Below are 25,451 nucleotides of genomic sequence, written 5' to 3' on the forward strand. Positions count from 1 at the left end.
CAAGATCAACATTTATGTGTCATGCTGGGTCACTTTTGCGCAAAACAAAAAGCTGCGTGATTACTTTTTGGTCATTATTGTTCAGCTGTAAATGGTAGGATTACTGGGCACCATGTCATTCTTAATAGGAGATCTGTCAGTCGGTTAAAGAGCTACCGTGACATTTTACATTTTTTCCCCTCCTGTCATTCTGACACACGTGCACTTATCACACAGCGGGGAGTCGCTGGGTTCTCTCTTCTCTGTCCGTAAAACAGCGAGTTAGCATCATCGGCGACCCCACTTCATGACATGAATGTCATGCAGTAAAATATCAGAGGAAACCTTGAAATGTCACCATGTTCATAAGTATCAGTCACTGTCTCTTTAGCCAGCTCCGTGTCAGTTCATGTGTGTGTGTTGTGTCCATGTGTGCGTGTGTGTGTGCGCGCGCATGTGTGTTTTCCAGGCCTATCTGGAGCCTGTGTATTTTTACATCTACACGGTGTTCTCACTCCAAGCAGTCTACGTGATTGCGTTGTACCTCACAGCATGGCTCATGTCTGGCTCCTGGCTAGCGGGAACACTCACTGCCGTTTGGTACATACTCAACAGGTAATGGGTTCGTGTGTGTGTGTGTGTGTGTGTGTGTGTGTGTGTGTGTGTGCGTGTGCGCGCGCGCGCGCGCGTGTGTGTGTGTGTGTGTAAATGCAGTATGAAAATGAAGGAATAATGACACATGTAAGCTTTGGTTTTTATTCATATCGACATCTGCCGTGTAGACTTTGATATGCAGAAATGTCAAAGCTTGAATACAACAGCTGAATGCAACATTGCAGTGATTTTTCTGGTGGCAGAAATACTATCCGTTGCTAAAATAATGCTTGATGGTGTCAAGAGGTTATGGATATGTTCTGAATTGAAACTGTAATTGTCTTTTGAGAGGAAAAGTTTGACAAAGGTTTTAACTGACTACAGTATACTCTACTATGTCACGCTACTCTACTATTTTACGCTCACCTCCACACTCGGTTGTCTCTCTTTCTCCACAATCGTTCCTTTGTCTCCAGGTTAGACACCACCCGTGTGGAGTTCACCATCTCTCTGAGGGAGAACTGGTCTCTGCCCTTTTTTGCACTGCAAGTGGCTGCAGTCACCAGCTTTCTCAGGCCACAGCTCACTGCTGTACAGCAGGTACAGATACACACACATGCACCTCACATCTCTTTATCTCTCTTAACTTTTAACTCTCTGTATCCTGCCTTTATCCAATGTTTTTCTGCTGTTGCTGTTTAATATTAATAATAATAATTAATAATATCTCAAACTTATATAGCGCTTTTCTGAGTACCCAAAGACGCTTTACATGGGGGGCGTTACATGGGGGGGGGGGGGGGGGGGGGGTTGTTGTTATCTATGCTGCTGCATTGTCTGAAGAAAGCCATACCAAAATAAGTTTTACTCGTGTGTACCTGTCCTGTAGTGCCTCACGCTACAGAAATAGGAGATAGGCTCCTGCCCTATGGGCCTCATGGCTCGGCAAGGCTACTTACTTACTTACCTGTCCTGTACACAAGATGTAACAATAAAGCACAACCTTGAACAGAATACATAAAATGCTAAACACGCATACATCACCGTACACCAAATCCCACTGATTTATAGGGCTGCAGCTATTTTCTATATTCTATTGATAGCTTTTTTGATTAAACAAATATTGGAGAGGCGTGCTTTTTGTCAATCAATATAGACCTTTATTCACCTAGAGAGAAATTTAGTTGTCATAGCAGCACCACAGTAGGGATGAAACATGATACCATAAGTACAGAGTAAGTATAGTAACACTACTACTAACACAAATAGGATAACAATATAATGTCAAAGACAGTATAAGGTCCTGATGACTTAACATCCGGCCAGGCCCTTTGTGTCTGGTCTGGTCTGGTCAGGTGTGCATAGTATTAGTATAGGTGACAGGTCACCAGTAATTTAAAATAGAGGTGTAGGTAATTTTATTAAGGTATATTTTAAGATTATATTGTTTCTTGTTATAATGTTACAGTTTATGTACAGTACTATATATCTATGTGTATATCTTGTTTTAACAAGGTTCTGTAGAAGTAAAGCAGCTAAATCGAACGTATTGACCAGTCTGACTGTTCAAAAATGAAGGAATGACAACGTTTTTCAGGGTGAAGTGTTGAGAATATTCAGATGAGCATTATACATAATTAATTAGATTGACAGCTGCAGTTGGAGTCAGAATAAGTACATTGATGCTGTGAAAAGTGGCTCTAGTATTGACTGAATATAGAATAATACATTATATTTGGCAATCTATTTGGCATTCTAAAATAACCATTACATGACCCAATTGATTGGCCCCGAGTGTGGTCTTGAGATACCACATGGGAATAGATTTATTCAGTGTTTATTCACGTGTGTGTGTGTGTGTGTGTGTGTGTGTGTGTGTGTGTGTGTGTGTGTGTGTGTGTGTGTGTGTGTGTGTGTGTGTGTGTGTGTGTGTGTGTGTGTGTGTGTGTGTGTGTGTGTGTGTGTGTGTGTGTGTGTGTGTGTGTGTGTGTGTGTGTGTGTGTGTGTGTGTGTGTGTGTGTGTGTGTGTGTGTGTGTGTGTGTGTGTGTGTGTGTGCGTGCGTGCGTGCGTGCGTGCGTGCGTGCGTGCGTGCGTGCGTGCGTGCGTGCGTGCGTGCGTGCGTGCGTGCGTGCGTGCGTGCGTGCGTGCGTGCGTGCGTGCGTGCGTGCGTGCGTGCGTGCGTGCGTGCGTGCGTGCGTGTGTGTGTGTGAATTATTTTGGTTTGCTGACCGTAATTGCACCCAAAAAACCTGAACTTTCAACATTCAGTAGATTTTCTGCGGTCTGGGGTTTTCTGAATAAATAGCCTCAAAAAGTGGTCCATAGGCAAACTGATTTGCCTGTGGACATTGATGTCATCAGAATCAAGATCTGGATCTATCCATTTAAGAAAATGCATTTCAAACAATGAAAAGTGAAAACATTGATTATATACCTGGCAATCTTAACATAAACTGTCAAGAATGGCTATTTACATTCAATGGTCTTTTCAGTGGTTTGTATGAATGGTTCTAGCGGTTGCTAAGCAACGGATACAACCGGATACAATCTCCCATCCGCCTCAAATATTTTTGGTCAAAACAAGCTTTATTCACCTGCCCATAACTAAAGAACCGATGATTGCGGTTACAACATTTATTTTCAACTCCACACAGCATTTGTTTACATCCGGTTCGCGTCTTGGCGGAATAATTAATGAATGAATACCTGACAGTTAATGTGTTAAATGTCATGCCACCTCGTGGCCCATTCCTCATGGGATTATAATGACCTTTTCAGACATAGTTACAATATTCAAAAATGAAATGTGTGTGCGTGTGTGTTATTCCCTCATCAGAAGGTGATGGTTTGGCTGATGTTTGTGACGACCTTCTGTTTCTGCCTGACGTGGCAGTTCAACCAGTTCATCCTACTGGTCCAGGCTCTGATCATATACTCACTGGACTGCATGGACCTGATCGGCAGCACGCAGGTACGATGGGTGTGGATTCAAGGTTGTACTCGACTACTTGAACCCCAGCATTCATATTCTGGGGGGAACATTTGCCCCCCAAAAATAGCCTAAGCTCGGATGTTTTTGACAGTACATAAACAACAACTCCAGGCTCAGTTTACTACTTCTAGGGCACCGTTCACACCTGTTTACTACTTCTAGGGCACCCTTCACACCTGTTTACTCGTGCATCTGTGTTTGGGTACAGTAAAGTGTTTCCAATTGCACGTGTGTGTGTGAGCGGGTTTTTGTGTTTGACTTTTCAGTTTGTGTCTCTTTCCCTGTCCTTTGCTCTGCAAATCCCAATGCTGACAGGTGTTTCATTCATGTGTGTGTGTGTGCGCGTGCGTGTCCCCAGGTGACCACTCTGTATCTAGTCCAGGTCAGCGGCCTGCTGTGTGTGTGGCTGATCCAGTTCTGCAATTCAATGATCCTGGGTTCGCTGGTGCTCAGTTTCATCGTAGCTGCGCTCTTCATCAAACACTGCCAGGTCAGTATGTGTGTGTGTGTGTGTGTGTGTGTGTGTGTGTGTGTGTGTGTGTGTGTGTGAGAGAGAGACTGGGTGAATGTGCTTTGAATAGAAGGCGCTAAATAAATGCACCATTTAGCATTTAATTCACCTTTGGTGAGATGTATTTCTACTCTGTTTTATATTTCAAATGGTGAAAACATGAGAAACAAGCCATGACCCTTTGGTGAGATGAGAAATGTGTATGGAAAGAAATCCACTACTGTAGGGCTCGTCAAATCAGGCTGTGCGACCTGTAGCAGCATCGACGTGCTGCAGCAGCATTACGGAGTGGAACAGTCCCATTCGTTGTGCGTCTTGGTGACCATGAGTTCTGAGTGGAGCATGCCTTCACAGTCCTGTGTTTTTATCTGTACCCTCGAGGCAACTAACAAGGATGCTTCATCGTCAAACTTAAACATCTACAGTGCAACCAAGTAGAAAAAACAAATTAGTATTTGTTTTCTTACAGTAGCAACTTTCTGTGTTTTGTTCTAAATCCCTAATTCCCTCCGGGCAACACCAATGGCATCCACATAATTGTGTGTGGCTTATATTATCTCATGAAACAATCGGCACCAGATCTCACTGCCAGTAGGCCAAATAAGTACCTCCACGCAGATTTATGCACCAAATTACAACGCTGCCATTCCTCTGGGTTATGGGATCTAAACAGCCGCCACATCCCTCCTGGTTATGGGATCGATGTCACTTTTGGAAGCACTCAGCCATCCCATCGAGTTATGGGAACACTCTCAAACATGGCTCTTTGCAAGCTGTTTTTACTGGCAAAACGCTACACAATGCACCTTTAAAATGCTCCAGAATCCTCATTTATCAAACGGATAATGAAATGGCAAAGGAATCCGTCTGTGTGTCTGCGTGCAAAGACATGCCAGTGTTTTTCACTGCAGTAGAGCCAGCTTGTCATGGAGCCAGGTTGGCTGTATAACCCATTTTGGGCGGGAACCCCTTTTTGTGTTAGTATTATGTTATGCTTTAGCTATTGAAAAATAGCAGATCTACAAGCTCATAGCGCACCACCGTGTGGCGCGCTACGAGCTTGTAGGTCTGCTATGTTTGAAAAATCGAAGAACGACTGACATAGAAACATAGCTTTTTCAGAAAACTGTTAGGATTTAGAAGGCATTTGTAGAATCGTTCCCAGGTCAAAATAGGATAATCACTCAACCGACCTCTCCTGTGCTCTGTGCTCCTCTAGCCTGGTCTGAAGACGGGATGCCTCGTTGTTCGCCTGGGAAAGCTGCTGCTGCATAGCCTGCTGGTCCTGTCACTCACAGTCACTATCAACTATCTGGCCAAGGTACGTTGCTCTTCTGTCCTCTTCTGTTCTCATAACTTCTCTTGCACCATACCATACGCTCTCTTATTTTCTCTCTTTATCCCACTCTCAACTCAATGGAGACAAAAGAGAAATCCTCATCATTGGCCCTGAGATTAGCTCAAATGTAATTCAGCAGTCCATTGGCCCAATGTCAAACCGACAGCAAAGAACCTGGAACTGGATGTATTTTTTCCACAGGGGAAAAGGCACGCTCTACTCAGACAGTTTTATATAGTTTCAGGCGTGTGCTGGGTGCAGATTCCAAAAGAACATATAGAAAATGAATTAAATCCGCACTTTCAGTCGTTGTGGAACTCAAGGTTCCACAACATGAACCTTGAGTTCCATCTTAAAGAGGTTAGTATCCTGTCCTGCTTCTATCATTTACACAACATCGCAAAAATTGTCAATACTCACTCCCCCAGACCTACAGTATAAGAAGAATCATGCACACGTCTGTATCATCTAGTCTTGAATATTGTAACAGACTCTACACCACCCTGAGCCGTTCCTCATTAGCTTCAAGTAGTACAGAACGCGGCGTCTCCTTCGACCAGACATGAAGAAGAACAAAAGTATTTACACTACACTGGACAGTTTGGCCTTGAGGTGGAAAACCTCAACAGTCCTTCATTGACTGCCTGGCAGTGGCAGGTCTCCCTACTTAACACAAAGCATGCTACGATATCCTCAGCTTGATTACCTCCTCACGCTAACGCTGATAGCATTGGACGACCAACCTTTTCCAAGGCCGACAGCGAATGTTCTCTTATAGCGAGAAGCACACCGCATACCTCAAAAGAAAGCTTAATCTGTCCACTCCAATTTACAAAAACACAAAAAATATCCTATACATACTATACACCGAATGAAAGCCCTGAATGTCTACTTTTACGAGGAAAAAAGTACACATTGATCCCATCTACCCTTCGTCAGTAATTGGCTTTTGTATGAGCTTCAGAATGAGCTTAGGGACTGAGGGAACATATTTGGGCTACATTTACTGTTTTGTTTTTATGATGATGATGATGATCATGATGATGATGACGGATCGAGAAGACGGGCAGGCGAGCTGATGAAACAATGCAAAGACGCGTTGTCATTATTTAGTTAGATAGAGAGTGACACTCTCTATCTATCTGTCCCTCTCTCTCTCTCTCGTCGTATAGGTCTAGCATCGCTAATTAAGAACGTATTTATACGCGTATCGCGTGCTGTGTGTTAAATAGGCCTAAGCCCCTCCCTCTGGACCATACCAAACCTGGATTGAATCCACACTTTAACCAGTTAATTTTCACAATGTCCAGATATCTTACATATCACATACACATTTAAAGTGTTGCATAGTACTCGTCAAAATATCCCACACCATAATATAATTAATGATAATCAAAGTACTAAACACAAAACCTTTACACAAAACCAATGTTGGCATGTCTCCTATACACAAACCACAGTTGGTAACCATGCTCCCTACTCTGGAGCCAACAATCAGTCAATCAACAATCACGCAATATATAAAGTCAAACTAATATCACTCTGCAACAAAGAATAATTCAAACTTTAACCCTGTTTGTGAAATTCAGTGTGAGTGGCAAGGTGAACTGCCGCAACTAAAGCACTTCATGGGCTGGTCCCACCTTATATTACTGAGACCTCTCAGGTAAGTTTGCACAATACATAGGATGAATTTGTCTTTGTGAGGTTGGGGAATTGGACTGAATAGGAACGTAATAAACAATGTACATTAGACTATACACTGTAAAATCATCATTGTTTAGGGACTGTGGGCGCACTCTATTTACGTAGTATGCATCTCTGAGACATGTTTGTGTGTGTGTGTGTGTGTGTGTGTGTGTGTGTGTGTGTGTGTGTGTGTGTGTGTGTGTGTGTGTGTGTGTGTCGTACGTGCATGTTTACAGAAAGCACTTCAGCTCAGATCAGATGAGCACATCTTCAAATTCATCAAGTCTAAACTTGGATTTGGTTTGACCAGGTACACACACACACACACACACACACACACACACACACTCTCTCTCTCTTGTAGACCGATTTCATGAATGCCATTTTGTTTTTCCTGTGTGCCATTTCTAACCTTAACTCTAAAGCTGAAGATAGAAAGTTCAAAACATGTCTCAATGTAACGCGTTGTGAGCTTGTAGAGCAGGGGTTGGCAACTGGCGGCCCGCGAATCAGAATCCCCCCACACACTTTTATCCACGTTGAGAGTGATTTCGGCTTAAGCCGCGGAACGGTCCCACTGTCACACTGCTGAGCTGTCTCTTGCTGCTGAACTCTTGCAGCAGAGCGTTTTAAAGTTGTTAACAGTGATATATAAACATGAACAATCGGATTGATATCCATGTAGTTTCCATGCAGGCACAAGCTGCATTTCTCACCTAATTATAGTAAAAATGATATGTGCTAATAAGTTTCTCAAAAGCTCTGTTTCGCATGACTACACAGCTCCACTGATCCGGATATTTTCGAAAATCTTCACTTATTTATCAGTTTCCTCCGTTTGAGTGGCCGGAAACACCGTTTGCGTGTGCCTGAAAGGCCCAAACGCACAAAACATGCGTTTAGCAAAAGATCCATATACGTGTGGCCTGGGCCTATAACTCTGGGGGGGCCTGGGTTCGAACTGGCAACCTTGCGGTTAACATCCAGCCACTCTACCGCTGAGCCACCGCCACCCCACAGCAATCGGACATGATTCGAGGCATTTTGTAGTGTGACTATGATGAATCATGATAATTAATTTGCGAGTACAAATTGGTTGTTTACTATGACAAATATTCCTTAAGAAACCGACTAAATTGCATGCCAACCTCTCCTGCCATGACAGACTGGCATGCGATCTCTCAGTACTCTGCCCCCCCCAACATTGCAGTGCTAGACTTGAAACTTTTCTAACTCTCAATGTGGACTATTTGTCAAATGTGGCTATACTCCACGCACGCACGCACGCACGCATGCACGCACGCACGCACGCATGCACACACACACACACACACACACACACACACACACACACACACACACACACACACACACACACTTGCCCCCTGTTGGTTTCCATTATTTACTAGGTGCCAGTGTTGTGGCACCTAGAGTTTTAGTCTATCCTGCTACCCTAATAGACAGGGGTACATGAGCACCTGGCCGTTCATTCGTGCTCTATCTCCGACCAAGCCACACTTCCACCACACATCTCTCTATGCAAAATAAAACCTGCACACTCCCACAAAAGACATAGACTACATTGCATTCGCCAAAAATGTCTTCTTTACTGTTTAAATATTACTTTTCTGAAACACGCTATTCTTGCTCAACCTCAACAGCCTACGTCAGAATCGTCATGTTGGCGTCTACTACGCCAACTACGTTCACTTAATGGGGCCAGTCCTTCACAGTGACACACGCGTTAGATCAACCACGCGACCGGGATGGTTTCTACCCCTCAATGTCGTGCCTACTCTACACTGCCATCCCAAGTCCCCTCCCCCTTTCACTGCTCCTGTGTGTGACCTGTGAACTACTCTCTGACTGCACTGTGGCTTGATTTATATGTGCGAGGTTGAAATGTAATGCACATAAATTAATTATAGGTCCAGCAAGCAAATCATGATTGTCTGTTTGTGCTCAATAGGTCACCATCACATTCCGATTTTAGGTGTTGTGTTTTCTATGACATTTATTTGGGCCAGTAGTTTCATATCTATCCTTTTTCCGACCAACACAGAACATGCTAACGGTGTTAGCGCGTTAGCATCCATCTTGCTTTTGATTTATATGTGCGAGGTGGAAATGTAATGCACATAAATTAATTATAGGTCCAGCAAGCAAATCATGATTGTCTGTTTGTGCTCAATAGGTCACCATCACATTCCGATTTTAGCTGTTGTGTTTTGTATGACACTTTGGCCAGTAGTTTCATATCTATCCTTTTTCCTTTGACCAACACAGACCATGCTAACGGTGTTAGCGCGTTAGCATCACACAGCTTACAGCGTCAGTGTTGCATGAATACTTTCAACCATGACAATGCCGACTACTTCTGCTACACACACTTCCCAAGGATTATGGAGATGTCTTTATTTTTTTTTTAAGGTTGAGAAATGAAATAATTATGGTCGTTTCTAATCTCAGCATTTCACAAGAGAAAGACGTGGATGCCTTTCGCTGCGCTGTTGGCGTTGCCATGTCTCATAGAAACAAGTAAATAGGTCTTTAAAAATAATCCCAAAACAAGCGCATATAACAGGGGTCTGTAACCTATTTTAAATGAAGTGCCATGTTTTTATTTTCTAGATAGTGAGTCAGCCACAAGCTCACATCACAACAATAAACAATAATCCATGTAATAATCACAATAACAATACTAATAATAATAATCATAATAATCCTGCTACCCTAATAGACAGGGGTACATAAGCACATGGCCGTTTATCCAACAGCTTTCTCCGACCCAACCACACTTTCACCACACATCTCTATATGCAAAATAAATTCGGCACACTCCCAGAATACATATAGGCTACATTTCATTGAAAGAAATGTCTTAATTACTGAATAAATATTACTTTTGTCAACCACGCCATTGTTGCTCAACATCACCAGCCTACGTCAGAATCGTCATGTTGGCGTCTACTACGCCAACTACGTTCACTTATTGGGGCCAGTCCTTCACAGTGACACACGCGTTAGATGAACCACGCGACCGGGATGGTTTCTACCCCTCAATGTCGTGCATTTGCTGCGCCCTTCTAATGCTGCGCCACGCCTACTCTATACTGCTCCATGCGACTCGAACAGCGTCAGCAGCAGCAGCTCCGAGCCTCCGTCAGAAAGGCTGCCCACAGCACTGCACAGCCCCACACCCAAATGAATCGAATGAATGAATAAGGCGCTTATATCGCTATTGCTCAGTGGATGGGACATTTACATTAAAAGCAATCGGATGGACGCGTGGATAACGGCATGGTTGTGTGCAATCGGAGGGAAAGCTTCCATAATCCATATAGCTTCCATGCTAGCTGCTTCAGACACAGGGGAGGGGAGGGAGAAATAGTGCGAAATAGCGCTTATGCAACAATTACCCTAAAACACAAACACCTCAACTCGATGTCATTGTGAATAAGAATTTCGAGCGAAATAATAATTTTTGGAAGGACACTTTCACCCAGTATGAAGCTAAATGTGGAAGCCGTGTGTGTCACACCAAAACGGCTGACCTATAGAATCCTGTAACCAGCCTCTCGCACTGCCTGCGAGTTGGCTCCGTCTAAGGCTCCGTCTTATGAGCAAATTTAGAACTTCCGGTCTGACAGCTAGCAGATTTAAGACATCCGGTTGCTTTCAGAATAAAATAAGATTATTTAATTCGTTAATTAAATAATTTTTACATTACATTATTAGTATTATTATTACATTACAGTTATTGTAAAGACACACATTATGTTTCTGTGTAAAAATAAGTAATTAAATAACATAAAAAAGTTATCTAAATGGATAAATGCTATTCACTGGAGTGCATGGACTTTATAAAGTGGACACTGGACAAAAGACGGCTCCGCCAGGCAACTATCTGGACATACCCACGCGTTTGGGAAGATGTCCTCTACCACCCCACAGTCTCCGCTAAGCGGGAGAGGTGTAAAATTCACAGCAGCAGAGCTTCTACTGGGGTCAATGCAAAAAAAATTACCGTTTCCGGACCCAGAATGGACACTGGACAAAGAGGCCTCCGCGAGGCAACTATCTGGACATACCCACGCGTCCGGGGAGATGTCCTCTACCACCCCACAGTCTCCGCTAAGCGGGAGAGGTGTAAAATTCAGAGCAGCAGACCTTCTATTGGGGTCAACACTCAAAAAAGTGCCGTTTCCAGACCCAGAATGGACACTGGACAAAGAGGCCTCCGCGAGGCAACTATCTGGACATACCCACGCGTCCGGGGAGATGTCCTCTACCACCCCACAGTCTCCGCTAAGCGAGAGAGGTGTAAAATTCAGAGCAGCAGAGCTTCTACTGGGGTCAATGCAAAATAAATTACCGTTTCCGGACCCAGACTGGACACTGGACAAAAGACGGCTCCGCGAGGCAACTATCTGGACATACCCACGCGTCCGGGGAGATGTCCTCTACCACCCCACAGTCTCCGCTAAGCGGGAGAGGTGTAAAATTCAGAGCAGCAGACCTTCTATTGGGGTCAACACTCAAAAAAGTGCCGTTTCCAGACCCAGAATGGACACTGGACAAAGAGGCCTCCGCGAGGCAACTATCTGGACATACCCACGCGTCCGGGGAGATGTCCTCTACCACCCCACAGTCTCCGCTAAGCGAGTAAATGGGTGCTTATATTTCTATGTGAAATGTGGTGATGCTGGCATCACAATAGATGCCAGCATCACGCTGCCTCCGTCTAATAAGCACATTTACAACTTCCTGTTTGGAAACCGAAACAGATGCTTCTGACATTTGCCTGTGCGTGCTTAATCGTTGTACTTCTGAACACATTTCCCAAATCTCAGTGATTTATCCACACATCGCTCTGTGTGTGTGTGTGTGTGTGTGTGTGTGTGTGTGTGTGTGTGTGTCGCGTCGCCCTCCAGCTGCAATTGCGAGTGTGCGCTGTGTGCAGGGCACACTACTGAGTTTAAAACCACAGCTGAAACATGAAGTGGAGTCTGTCAATTCCCGCAATTTCCTTCTTCCCATATTGCGCTGCAACGACACTAGGATTGAGCCCCCCGAAGGGGGGCGAAATTCTAGTGTGAATAATAGATGGCAGAGTAATGCTAGCAGGCAGCTCATTGATCACTTGCTGTGTGTGTTGAGCAGCTCATGTGCTGGATATCTTGCTCCAGATAACAGCACTCATAGAGCCAACTCCAGACAACTGGCCCTTCAATTATTCAGCAAACACTGGAGAATGCATTGATTACATTATGCACCAGGTCTGACTTCCTCTATCTGTATGTTTCTCTGTCTCAATCTTACTCTTACTCTTAACTCTCACTCTCTCTCTCTCTCTCTCTCTCTCTCTCTCTCTCTCTCTCTCTCTCTCTCTCTCTCTCTCTCTCTCTCTCTCTCTCTCTCTCTCCCCCTCTCTTTCTCTCTCTCTCTCTCTCTCTCTCTCTCTCTCTCTCTCTCTCTCTCTCTCTCTCTCTTTCTCTCTCTCTCTCTCTCTCTCTCTCTCTCTCTCTCTCTCTCTCTCTGTCCCTGTCTGTCTCTCTTGTCTCTCTTCTCAATTCAATTCGGAGCAAATTGAAGGAGCTTTTTTGCCAAAGCAAAGTGTCAAATAGAAGAAACGTTATTAAGAAATGTGTGTACGAAAGCCACAAAAGAAAAAACCCATAAGCATTGTGCATTTGCTGTCATAAATTGTTTTACATCCTTAGATTAGCTTGGGATAAACTTGCACTCTATCTTTGTCTTGTTTTCTGTATGTATTATGTAATTATTTCATTGTCTTATCTTTAAAATGGCAAATGACATGTTCTCTCTCTCTCTCTCTCTCTCTCTCTCTCTCTCTCTCTCTCTCTCTCTCTCTCTCTCTCTCAGGGATTTTGATGCCAGTCTGTATCTGTGTGAGGAGGCGTTTGGCCTGCTGCCTCTGGACACTCTGGAGCGTCTGGCTGGCACCCTGCTGCTTCACCCGTACATGGTCACACTGGTCATGCTGACGGGCACACTGGTACTGGTGGCACTGCGGAACCTCAGGTAGGAGGGAGGGAACATGCCATGGCACGCTGGTATATACACACACACACACACACACACACACACACACACACACACACACACACACACACATACGGATACCATTTATTTTGTTATCTTAGTCCTACTGCAGGTGACTTGAATGCTATAATATGGTGCAATGTTGAGTACAGGGCCGCTACAGGCCTACCAGAGTGTTCCTGCATTATTGCTATTGACGGAAGCTGCGTTTCTCCATCGGTTTTCCGAAAAACGTGTCCAGTGTGCAACCACCTTAATGGTATGTGTTATTATTAGCCTGACTGAGGCAACATTTATGTGGATGGATAACAGAATATATTTTCCCCACAATTGATGCTTCTTCATGGTTTATATATAAAAAAGAAAAAATAAACACTGGCAGAGCGGTATAGTGCAGAAGTAGGAGAATATGAGGTTTGTTTGGGGAGGACAGGAGATGGTCTACTTATATTTTATCTGTGCTAAATGACACTCTTTGTGATCCCATGGTGACAGCGTGGAACCACAGCAGCGGAGGCCACAGAAAGATGTATAGACAAAGGGCGGGGAGTGCATGACTTGGCATAGAGGATGATGTTTGCGTGGGGATCCAATAGGGCAAGGAGGCGCTCATTTCACTTAGCGTTGTAATCTTGGGAAAACACGCTGAGCATACGGGACGCTGCCTGTGCTGGCATAATAATTGAGGTGACAATGTTGGCATTCTTGGTGGATTGTCGCGTGTATACATAGTCCTGGCCCATGGGAGGTGAGAAAAAACAACGGTTAAATTGAACAAAGGATTACCGTCATCAATACATTGTCTATTTACTGCTATGGCTTCGGCGCTAATGTCATCCATTAACCTATTAATCATTTTTCAATTCATGGATTTATTTTTCTTTGGGTAAACAATAAAGATCATTGCCAACGTGGACATTTGAATTTGGCTGGGAAATCAGCCTTTTCCCCCGGGGAAGAGTTTTGGCTAGAGACTGTTCAAATCAATCTGCACACAAAATGTATTAAAACTCGACAGTTGTGTAACTTGTGTAATTTTGACAAATAACAGTTGGATTACACAGTGTCTCAAGCAAATTACAAGTCTCAGGCTATGGGATCAAAGCTGCAGCTAGGCACTCGGGTTGTGTCGTGCATTCAAAATGTCCCTCATATGAATAAAGTAAACATGTTTATTTGACTGGCAAATATCCCAAAGTACACAGTTCACAGAGAGGACCGGGTATGTGGATCTCCAGTGATTGGTTAAGGAAAATCAAATCCTCCTTGGAAATGGCTTTGAGTGGTGGTAAATGTTATAATTAGGCTACCTCAGACGACCTTTCTTCAAAACTTAAAAAGATTGCGTAAATAGAGCAATATAAATCACGAGTGTCCGACCATCACACTGAGGTGTTCAGCTAATTAAGGAGTATGCTGCAGCACGGATGTGAGGGTGGAGCGACCACCAGAGTACCTGATGGGCTACCTGCCCAGAGTGAGGGATGCTCACAGGTACTCAACCAGAGGAAGTCCCTATGATCTAGTTCCCCCCAGTTTCAGGACACTCATGGGAAAAAATGCTTTTTTCTACGCAGCCACTACTCTGTGGAATGCACTCCCTCCAGCCCTGAAATCCCTAAATTCTATTGCAATATTTAGGAAAGACCTGAAATCATGGCTCCATCTACACTCTCACTGGTCATAGTTAGATTCCGACCCTGGATAGCCCATCTCCCATGCTCAGGACTATTCTCTCAGGGTACCTCTTGTCCTATGTATATAGCTCCCAGCCTTATATATAAGGATTATTTATTATATGTTCCATGGTTGTTTTGTCTGTACAGTATGTATGTGTATAGTTTCATGTTACAAAGTGGACCACAATGGAAACAAGCGAAGGCTTTTTTGTGTCTAAGTCCATTTGGCGTTTTTTAAAATGATGTCACTTTCTGTAATTTTCTTAAACTGCCAATAAAGTATTCTATCTATCTATACCACAGGCTGAGTGTAGCAAGGGAGAGTAAACTAGTCCACCAGTGGACAGCGTTCTGGCTGGATCCAGACCTGGCTGGGTGAGACTAGTAGATCACGCCATGTGTATTATTTGCCATTGCACCCCAAAAATACCACGACAAGTTTCACTATAGTGCATACGAGTGATGCCAGTCTGGCTGTGGCTGGCTGTTGGCGCAGCGAGGTCACAGTTGACTTATGCTCGGAGACATGGCATATTATTGTGCTCCTACCAGCTGTCTGTCATGGCTTTTTGCTCCTGTAGGGCAGGGTGCCCGAGTCACAATTTGACGTAGACTCCACTGTCGGCACTGGTCTGGAATACAAATTTCATTTAACAAGAACAAGGGGTCTATTTTTCCCGATGCCGGAATTGATTTAATCCAATACACTTAGCCTGACACGGATAGCATAATTAGATTGGATTTGTGTTCAAATCAAAGCAAGTATCCGTCTGATGTGGTGGAGGCCAGATAACAGGAGGTACAAGGCAAGCCTCGGGGCCTGCACGCTCATGCGTGAGAGAGAGAGAGAGAGAGAGAGAGAGAGAGAGAGAGAGAGTGCACGTGGGCTTCAATTGTTGCCTTGTGTCTGTAGGTGCACAAACATAATTTTGTCATTAAGCCTCAATTTTACATTGCTTCAAAGCACAAACGAGCTGTTGCCGAAATCTGCCGCACAGCTCCCCTTCTGTCTCTTCTGTGTGAGTCTGTCGCTAATGTTTTATGCATCCATATTTTCTCCCATCATGCCTTTGTTCCCAGTGGTGGAAAGTAACTAAGCACATTTACTTAAGTACTATACAATTGTGAGGTATTAGTACTTTACTTGAGTATTTGTATTTCCAATTTCCACTACTTACTTCTACTCAGTCTCCACTACATCATCTGATCAACATATTGCACTTTTACTCCACTACATTTTGAATATCTTATTACTACTTACTTTGTAGATTTGTATTAATACCAGTAAGACACCCTGAGGGCGTGAAGTGACCTGGGCGAGGCAGACTGCTGGACGAGCACTGGCACTTTGGCATGGGGGGGTCAGATCAACATATGGAATGAATTCTGTACTGGTTATATATGGAGTGTGTCTTGGGTGTGCAGGGTTTGATGAGGTCAGATCAACATGTGGAATGTCAGAACAGGTCAGCTCCATATATGGAGAGGGGCAGTGTCTTACAGGGTTTGATGAGGTCTGGCCATATATGGCCGCGCACGCACACACGCAAGTATAGGCAAAATAAGCCATTGGCTTCAGCCTATACAATTTGGTCTAATCTGACTATATATGTCCCTCACTTCACACAGGTGTGATTTTGTCTTATGACCAAATACACTACTACTTATACTAGTACGCACGCACGCACGCACTCACGCACGCACGCACGCATGCACGCACACCAATGTCTCGTGGCGATGCAACACATTGTGGAGTTGTGGATACATATGGAGCCTTGAAATGGGACATTCTGCACAATGAGTACTTTAACTTTTTGTACTTTAAGTATGTTTTAAACCCAATACTTTTGTACTTGTCTTGTACTCAAGTACAATTTGAGGACCAGTCTTTTAGAGTACGGTAAGTAAGAACAGAGTAGTTCTACATTGCAGTATTGATACTTTACTGAAGTAAAACACGACCTTCCACTTTGTTTTGTTCTGTGCACAGCGGGGGTGGACAGAAAGCAGCAGGGTCGGTGGACGAGCAGAGAGTGGACGAGGGAGGAAGAGCCTTGACCCTCCGTCCAGATATCGCCTATAATCTGCTACACACGCTGTTCTTTGGCCTTCTAGCTTTCAGCACCATGAGGTGAGCTCTCAACACACACACATGCACACACACACACACACACGCACACACACATGCACACACACACGCACACACACACACATGCATGCACGCATGCATGCACACACAAACAATTATTTATTGGTGTAAATTGTGCCTAATGTGCAGCTTTCAGTTATTGAATTTAATTGAATTTTGGCATCTTGGGAAATCCAAATTCATTAATTCACACGGACGCACGCACGCACACACGGACACACACACGCATGGCACACACACACACACATGCGCGCGCATGCACGCCCGCACACACACACACACACACACACACACACACACACACACACACACACACGCACACACCTACACTTGAACATACATTACATTTCAGCCCACTTTGCCACTTGCATATGTGGAATCCTGAGTGAACGTGACGTTGCCAAGTGGCTGACTGGTTCACGGACCCTCTATGGGCCCTCAGTACCAAGTGCTTTCCTTTGGTCCCCTAGCTCCACTTAGCTAGCACTGGCCATGCGCTGTAGCCTAGCAACGCTACTCGGGGATTATATTGTTTGTTAGTGAGTGTGTGTTGTGGATGGTTGCCAAATGACCACTGAAGCCTCGAGTGCACGCCGCCCTTAAATCCCAGTTTAACCGTAAAACAAACACCCAGCAGAGATGCTCCTGAACACTGATGGTAAAGAGTGGACTTGATAGAGCATATGGAACAGCCTATTGAGTGGTTTGAGATTGGATCGCCAGTCTAAAGTAACGTATCACATAAAAAGTAATATTATTACCTTTTTCCAGTAACTAGTAATATTACTAATTACTTTACAATTTGAGTAATAAGATTTACTCAAACTTTTGGAAGATTACTTCAAAAGTAACTTGTTACTAATTTCACGAGCCTTGGTGGTACTGTGGGGCTTGAGTGTTTATTAACACCCTGAGTGCCATAAACGGAGGTCTCCGTAACGCTCAGGACAGAGATTAATCACAGGACGGAACTTTATTGATATCATAATCGAGCGCATCGCTCCACAGGCTCCATTTCAGCTCTGATATTTATTTCATTTATGCTCTATTATGTTAAGAGTCTGCCTGTGCTATTAACTCATTAAGGATTTAAAAAGAATCTGGTCACTAATGGGTAGGTAGGTTGGGATCGAGTTGCTTTGCTGTTGATCCTGGCTGGGGACTTTTGGGGGTAACTAGTTACTTTTTGCAGGGAGAAATATGTAATGTAATAATGAATAATATATAATAAATATATATGTTTTAAGTAACTAGTAATAGGTAATATATTACAGTTTTTGAGTAACTTGTCCAATACTGCCCACTGCCCATGTGCTCTCTCACTCACGCATGATGCAAGCACGCACAAAAAAGGGGAAAAAAACAATCCAGCCATGGCTGTCAGCTTCACATATGGTTCTTTTATATTCAGGTATAAAATAAATGACTGCATTCACAAAGTAAGTTTGATTGCTTTTAATGCATGGCATCAGGTTGGGATTCTGTAAGCACTTTCAGCACTTTCTCTAAAATGCTGATTGTGACCGAACGGCTGAATGTGCCAAGAGGCATTAATTTATGTCAGAATTCCCCTATGCATTAAAACCGCACTCAAACACGTTTCTGTGAAGCTTTTACTTTTGTTCCGCATGCAAGCACACACACACACACACACACACACACACACACAACACACACACACACACACACACACACACACACACACACACACACACACATGCCCACACTCACACAGACACACACTAAGGTGCTGCTTTTCACAAATGTCTTTAGGGAGTGTCAGCCCTCTTCATCTCTCTTACTAATCTTCCCTCTCTCTCTGTTTCTCTTTCCTATCACTCTGTTCCATCACTTTCCTGCGCGTCACCATTTTTTTGTTTCTGTTTCCCTTTGTCTTCATTTTGCTGATTTATTCTAATCTCTCTATAATCTCCATTCTCATTGGATCTTGATGTTCCAGACTGTGCTTAATGTCTCCTGGATGGGATCTTTGATCTCATTTCCTCACCGAGTGAAGTTGAACAACAACAATTTAGCCATGAATCTCTCTCTCTGTCTCTCTCTCTGTCTCTCTCTCTCTCTCTCTCTCTCTCTCTCTCTCTCTCTCTCTCTCTCTCTCTCTCTCTCTCTCTATCTCTCTCTCTCTCTCTCTCTCTCTCTCTCTCTCTCTCTCTCTCTCTGTCTGTGTATAGCTACTTAAATGAGTCTGTGGTTCAAGTGGACCAAAGTGCATCAGTTGGGTCAGCACTTAACGTGGAATCATGTCTGGAAGAATTTTGTGAGATTGTGTTTTTTTTTTTTTTAATGTAGCATTGATTCAAACAAGTGCCATTAATATGGTCAGATTGAAAAATATCAACTTTAAGAATTGAAATAGTACTAATGGGTTTACACATATATTGTTACTATTGATACTGTTTTAATAAAATAGAATGTTTTATTAGGTTATAATAAAGTTTTCATTGAAGGTATCTCTCTCTCTCTCCACAACAGAATGAAGTACATCTGGACGGGTCAGATGTGTGCGGTCGCAGCCTACGGCGTCTGCGGTTCTGACCTGTGGACTCTACTGTTCAACACACTCCGCTGCCACAACAAAGCTATGGTACCACCACTAAACTACACAACAAAACTATGGTACACCACTAAACTACACAACAAAACTATGGTACCACACTAAACTACACAACAAAACTATGGTACCACCACTAAACTACACAACAAAACTATGGTACCACCACTAAACTACACAACAAAACTATGGTACCACCACTAAACTACACAACAAAACTATGGTACCACCACTAAACTACACAACAAAACTATGGTACCACCACTAAACTACACAACAAAACTATGGTACCACCACTAAACTACACAACAAAACTATGGTACCACCACTAAACTACACAACAAAACTATGGTACCACCACTAAACTACACAACAAAACTATGGTACCACCACTAAACTACACAACAAAACTATGGTACCACCACTGAACTACACAACACAACAATGGTACCACCACTAAACTACACAACAAAACTATGGTATCACCACTAAACTACACAACAAAACTATGGTACCACCACTAAACTACACAACAAAACTATGGTACCACCACTGAACTACACAACACAACAATAGTACCACCACTAAACTACACAACAAAACTATGGTATCACCACTGAACTACACAACAAAACTATGGTACCACCACTAAACTACACAACAAAACTATGGTACCACCACTAAACTACACAACAAAACTATGGTATCACCACTAAACTACACAACAAAACTATGGTATCACCACCAACTACACAGCCGTTCTTCTGCATTGGTGGTGTTCTAGAAAGAGTACCTTGTCCTCAAGGGAAAGCTGAAAGAGAGATTCTATTTATCTATATCTACCCAAAGTTTTCTTTATTCCTTTATTTCTTTTGTTAAATGTGGTCCTGTATACCCCGTTTTGCCATCGATCCATGCATCTGCGATTTATTGCACTCTGCCCGTGGCAGTGGCAGATAGATGGCACTCAACTTTTCCCACTCAAATGACGCCGCAGACCACTAGGTGTCACTGTGGTCACAACTTGAAGACAAGGCATCACATGAGAGCAAGTGGCTCCAATTATTCTGCTCTCTTCGGCTGTGGCGGTGGTGGCTCAGGGGTAGAGTGGCTGGATGGTAACCGCAAGGTTGCCAGTTCAAACCCGGGCTCCCCCAGAGTTAGTGTCGAAGTGTCCTTGAGCAAGACACTGAACCCCTAATTGCTGCTGTTGTGCTGGTTGGTGCCTTGCATGGTTTCCGCTGCCATCAGTGTATGAATGTGTTGTGAATGGGTGAATTGATGTACAATCTATGTAAAGCGAGGCTCTATATAAATGCACCATTTACCATTTTACTCTTCCGTCCGTGATTATGCCTGTTCTCTCTTTCTCTCTCCATCTGTCTGTCTGTCTGTTCCGCTCTCTGTCTCTGGCCTTGTCTTTTCCCATTTTATGATTGTGGTCTTTTATGTCATTATCTGTTTCCTTTCTCCCTCTCTCTCTCTCTCTCTCTCTCTCTCTCTCTCTCTCTCTCTCTCTCTCTCTCTCTCTCTCTCTCTCTCTCTCTCTCTCTCTCTCTCTCTCTCTCTCTCTCTATCTCTATCTCTCTCTCTCCATTTTCCCAGATAAGGCTCGTCAGATACACAGTTCCACTGGTGATGATTGGTTGTCTGTATTATAAGGTATGATGGTTGTTATGTTCATTCTTTGCATTGTGTGTGTGTGTGTGTGTGTGTGTGTGTGTGTGTGTGAGTCATTACGGAACCCTGCCAAGTTTGTGCTGTACTGCGAAAACGACGCAAGGAGGATATACAGTCATTAAAATATACTGTTTAGTTCTATGAGGGAAAATGTGATTGTGGGATGAGATAAACAGATGGAGATGAAAAGTATCATTTTCTTTCGCATTTTCTTTCACGGTTTGAAGGGTTCAAATTCGCTTATCAAAAGCAAACGCGTTGTTTTGACTGTGGCTATTTGGACTGGAGGCCCGCTACGATTTACAATGTGGATTGATGTCATGCTTTTACACTCTGTTGGAACAGTGTCTGTTGGAACAGTGTCTGTTGGAACAGTGTCTGTTGGAACAGTGTCTGCTCCCGTCCTCCTTTTCACTGGTGGAAAACGTGTTCACATTTTCTACTGAAGTAAACGTATCAACACTGCAATATAGAAATACTCTTTTGCAAGTGAAAATACAATACTTGGATCCGAGGTGTAGTGGAGTAGTAGAAATTTATATTGGAAATAGTCAAGTGAAGTATTTAGTATTTAAGTAAATGTACTTAGTTACTTTACACCACTGCTCCTTTTACTGTATCTGTGCCTAGCAATCTGCTCTTTCTCTCCATCTCCTTCTCTCTCTCCATATCTCTCCATCTCTCATTATCTCTCCATATCTCTCCTCTCTCCCGATATCTCCCCTCTCTCTGATATCTCCTTCTCTCTCTGATATCTCCTTCTCTCTCTGATATCTCCTTCTATCTGTTATATCTCCTTCTCTCTCTGATATCTCCTTCTCTCTCTGATATCTCCTTGTCTCTCTGATATCTCCTTCTCTCTCTGATATCTCCTTCTATCTGTTATATCTCCTTCTCTCTCTGATATCTCCTTGTCTCTCTGATATCTCCTTCTCTCTCCATATCTCCTCTCTCCATATGTCCTCTCTCTCCATCTCCTCTCTCTCCATATCTCTTCTCTCTCCATATCTCCTCTCTCTCCATATCGCCTCTCTCTCCATATCTCTTCTCTCCATATCTCCTCTCTCTCCATATCTCTTCTCTCCATATCTCCTCCCTCTCTCCATATGTCCTCTCTTGCTATAGTTCTGGCCCAGGTTGATGGAGGAGGTGTCGGAGCTGAGAGAGTTCTACGATCCTGACACCGTTGAGTTGATGACCTGGATCAGGTACACGTGCAAGCATGCATACAGTATGTGGTATGCATGCATGCATGCAGCACATGCGTTCATATTGTATACAGAACATACACTCTCCAACTCGACCCGAAAAAAATAAATGCAAATACATCAAACTTGTTTTTTTTGTTTACACCAAGTATAAAGGAGTGGATGAAGTTATTTATGCAATGTTTTCATCGCTGCACTTACGCTGAGCCAACACTTCCGCGTTCAGCTTCCTTGGTCTCAACTGCGCACGTTTCTTTCCTTCCAGGGAGCACCATGGAGTCCACCGTACGGTCTTCGCTTTCTGTCCTCTTTTAATAGTCCTTGGTTGGTCAGAGAGCTCTTCTTCTACTTTGGTTTTTCGCACATTTCTCTGGCACCGGTGCAACACTTTACTTCCCCCTAGAGGGCTGGGCAGTAATGTGTTCAGTGTAGCAGGCTGTTCAGGAGCCTGATGTCCAGGCTGTAATGTGTTCAGTGTAGCAGGCTGTTCAGGAGCCTGATGTCCAGGCTGTAATGTGTTCAGTGTAGCAGGCTGTTCAGGAGCCTGATGTCCAGGCTGTAATGTGTTCAGTGTAGCAGGCTGTTCAGGAGCCTGATGTCCAGGCTGTAATGTGTTCAGTGTAGCAGGCTGTTCAGGAGCCTGATGTCCAGGCTGTAATGTGTTCAGTGTAGCAGGCTGTTCAGGAGCCTGATGTCCAGGCTGTAATGTGTTCTGTGTAGCAGGCTGTTCAGGAGCCTGATGTCCAGGCTGTAATGTGTTCAGTGTAGCAGGCTGTTCAGAAGCCTGATGTCCAGGCTGTAATGTGTTCAGTGTAGCAGGCTGTTCAGGAGCCTGATGTCCGCAGGCTGTAATGTGTTCAGTGTAGCAGGCTGTTCAGGAGCCTGATGTCCAGGCTGTAATGTGTTCTGTGTAGCAGGCTGTTCAGGAGCCTGATGTCCAGGCTGTAATGTGTTCAGTGTAGCAGGCTGTTCAGGAGCCTGATGTCCAGGCTGTAATGTGTTCAGTGTAGCAGGCTGTTCAGGAGCCTGATGTCCAGGCTGTGGAAGCTGCACCGTAGTCTGTTTGTGCATCATGTGATACTGTGGTATCGCCTGCCTGACGGTAGAAGTGTGTGTGTGTGTGTGTGTGTGTGTGTGTGTGTGTGTGTGTGTGTGTGTGTGTGTGTGTGTGTGTGTGTGTGTGTGTGTGTGTGTGTGTGTGTGTGTGTGTGTGTGTGTGTGTGTGTGTGTGTGTGTGTGTGTGTGTCAGCCACACGTGTATCTGCGGCTGTTTGCGGGGGCTGATGAGCGATGAGAGCCGATAGGCCGCCATGAATAAGACATGATAAGACGGGGCGTTCTGGAGAGGGCCCAGCTGTTGGCAGCACCGTTGCCCACCTCAGGGCCCAGGCTTTTTATCAGACCGTGAGCCTGATGGGATCTGCTATAGGAAGCAACCATTTGGCTTGGCTCCTCAATGTGCGGGTGCTACGTAGTACAGTACATGTGTGTTTTCATATCCACTGTATCTGTGTGTGCCTGTGCGGCTGTCAGACGCCGGTTATCAGATTGGATTATGTGATGAATGAGGGCATCATGGAAAAGTACATCTGCACTGATTTGCAAGTCATTTAAAAACGTAAACCATCGCAAAATGTAAATGTGTACCCATAGCAGTGCTATATCCATATTCCATTACGTGTGTTTGCACTTTGCATGCATGTGTGTTTGTCCGTACAAAATATGTTGTATAATGTGCTAATCAGGCTTGCGTGGGGAAATGCCTGTGCATGTACTGTATGTCATATGTGCACGTGATCCCGAGCACGCTTTGTGTGTGCGTGCCGGTGTCCCACCAATCTCACTGCTCTGCCTGAAAGAAACAGAGTGCTTTATATAGGAGAGACCGAGGGAAGGGAGTACATTTCTGCGTGTATTTGTGCATTCATCTGCACGTGTGCGCGTGTCAGAATATGCAGAGATGACATGGGTTACTTTCCCTCGGGGTCTAATCCCATTAGGATATGAGGATTAGGGGCTGCCTGGAGTTTACCTTGGCGAGGGCTGAGCGTGGGGCGGAGCGCTAAGCTTCTTGCTGCCGCACTAATTACATTCCTGATGAAAGCATTAAGCAGAGGGGATCGCGTTACTCCGACTTCTTACCCAGAAGAGGTACCTTTTCTTTCATAATATGAAGGAATTACGGGAGATTTCTAAAATGACGCTTTAATGAGGAATGGGGAAGGGTTGTGTTTACATTGCAGTATATATTTCTGGTTTATTTTACATGGCTGTAGCCGTCTGGGCACCCTGGCTGGTAATGCAGTCTGGCAGTGTGCCGTGGGTTCGATTCCCGATCCCGACGGCCTTTACTGCATGTCACCCCCCCCATCTCTCTCCCCATGTCCTGTCAGCCTACTACTTATCCCTCTATAAAAATTAATAAAAGAAAGGAAAAAGCCACAAAAAATATTGTAGAATAAAAGATTTTGCCGGGCCTTGATAGTGCCTTAACGCCTGATTTTGCACTTGGTTGCATGCTCAAAATAGACGATCTGCTGTGACACGTTGTGAGCTGGTAGATCTGCTATTTTCTCTCTTCACTCCACTACTCCCTTTTAGTTTATATTTCACTTTTACATCGTTTTCCTCAGTGAAAAAATGTAGTCGACAGACTTTTTTCGACGAAATCAACACTGCAGGCCACGGTGGCCACCACAATGAAGTGAATCAACACTGCAGGCCACCACAATGAAGCCGGTTGCTCTGCGCAATAAGAGACACCAGGCCGTAAGCAGATAATATATCCGCAATTTACTGTTAGCTGCCAGTTAAACCATAAACTGTAAAGACTGCTGTGTATTTTTTTAGAGTCGTATAAGGTGGACACTTTTAGTGCTCGGTTTGAAGTGCCCGAAGCCTGTAAAACTCTTGTGTGAGGTAAACAGCAACTCTCCCAGCCTGTAAAACTCTTGTGTGAGGTAAACAGCAACAATCCCTGACCTATTAAGGC

General features: G+C 44.1%; 1 protein-coding gene across 1 annotated transcript in view; it reads left to right on the forward strand.

Moving 5' to 3' along the window:
- Positions 1 to 25,451, forward strand: part of dpy19l3 (dpy-19 like C-mannosyltransferase 3) — an 83,517-nt gene that overhangs the window by 26,926 nt on the left and 31,140 nt on the right. Inside the window, exons 7-17 of the mRNA XM_080760887.1 lie at positions 449 to 594; positions 1,050 to 1,173; positions 3,411 to 3,545; positions 3,925 to 4,056; positions 5,297 to 5,398; positions 7,342 to 7,415; positions 12,992 to 13,150; positions 16,841 to 16,981; positions 19,493 to 19,604; positions 21,177 to 21,233; positions 22,377 to 22,459. Coding sequence (XP_080617013.1) covers positions 449 to 594; positions 1,050 to 1,173; positions 3,411 to 3,545; positions 3,925 to 4,056; positions 5,297 to 5,398; positions 7,342 to 7,415; positions 12,992 to 13,150; positions 16,841 to 16,981; positions 19,493 to 19,604; positions 21,177 to 21,233; positions 22,377 to 22,459 — 1,265 coding nt within the window. The remainder of the gene's footprint in view (positions 1 to 448; positions 595 to 1,049; positions 1,174 to 3,410; positions 3,546 to 3,924; positions 4,057 to 5,296; positions 5,399 to 7,341; positions 7,416 to 12,991; positions 13,151 to 16,840; positions 16,982 to 19,492; positions 19,605 to 21,176; positions 21,234 to 22,376; positions 22,460 to 25,451) is intronic.

The sequence above is a fragment of the Protomyctophum bolini genome, assembly GCF_963924005.1.
Source record: "Protomyctophum bolini genome assembly, chromosome: 1".
NCBI classification, from domain to species: domain Eukaryota; kingdom Metazoa; phylum Chordata; class Actinopteri; order Myctophiformes; family Myctophidae; genus Protomyctophum; species Protomyctophum bolini.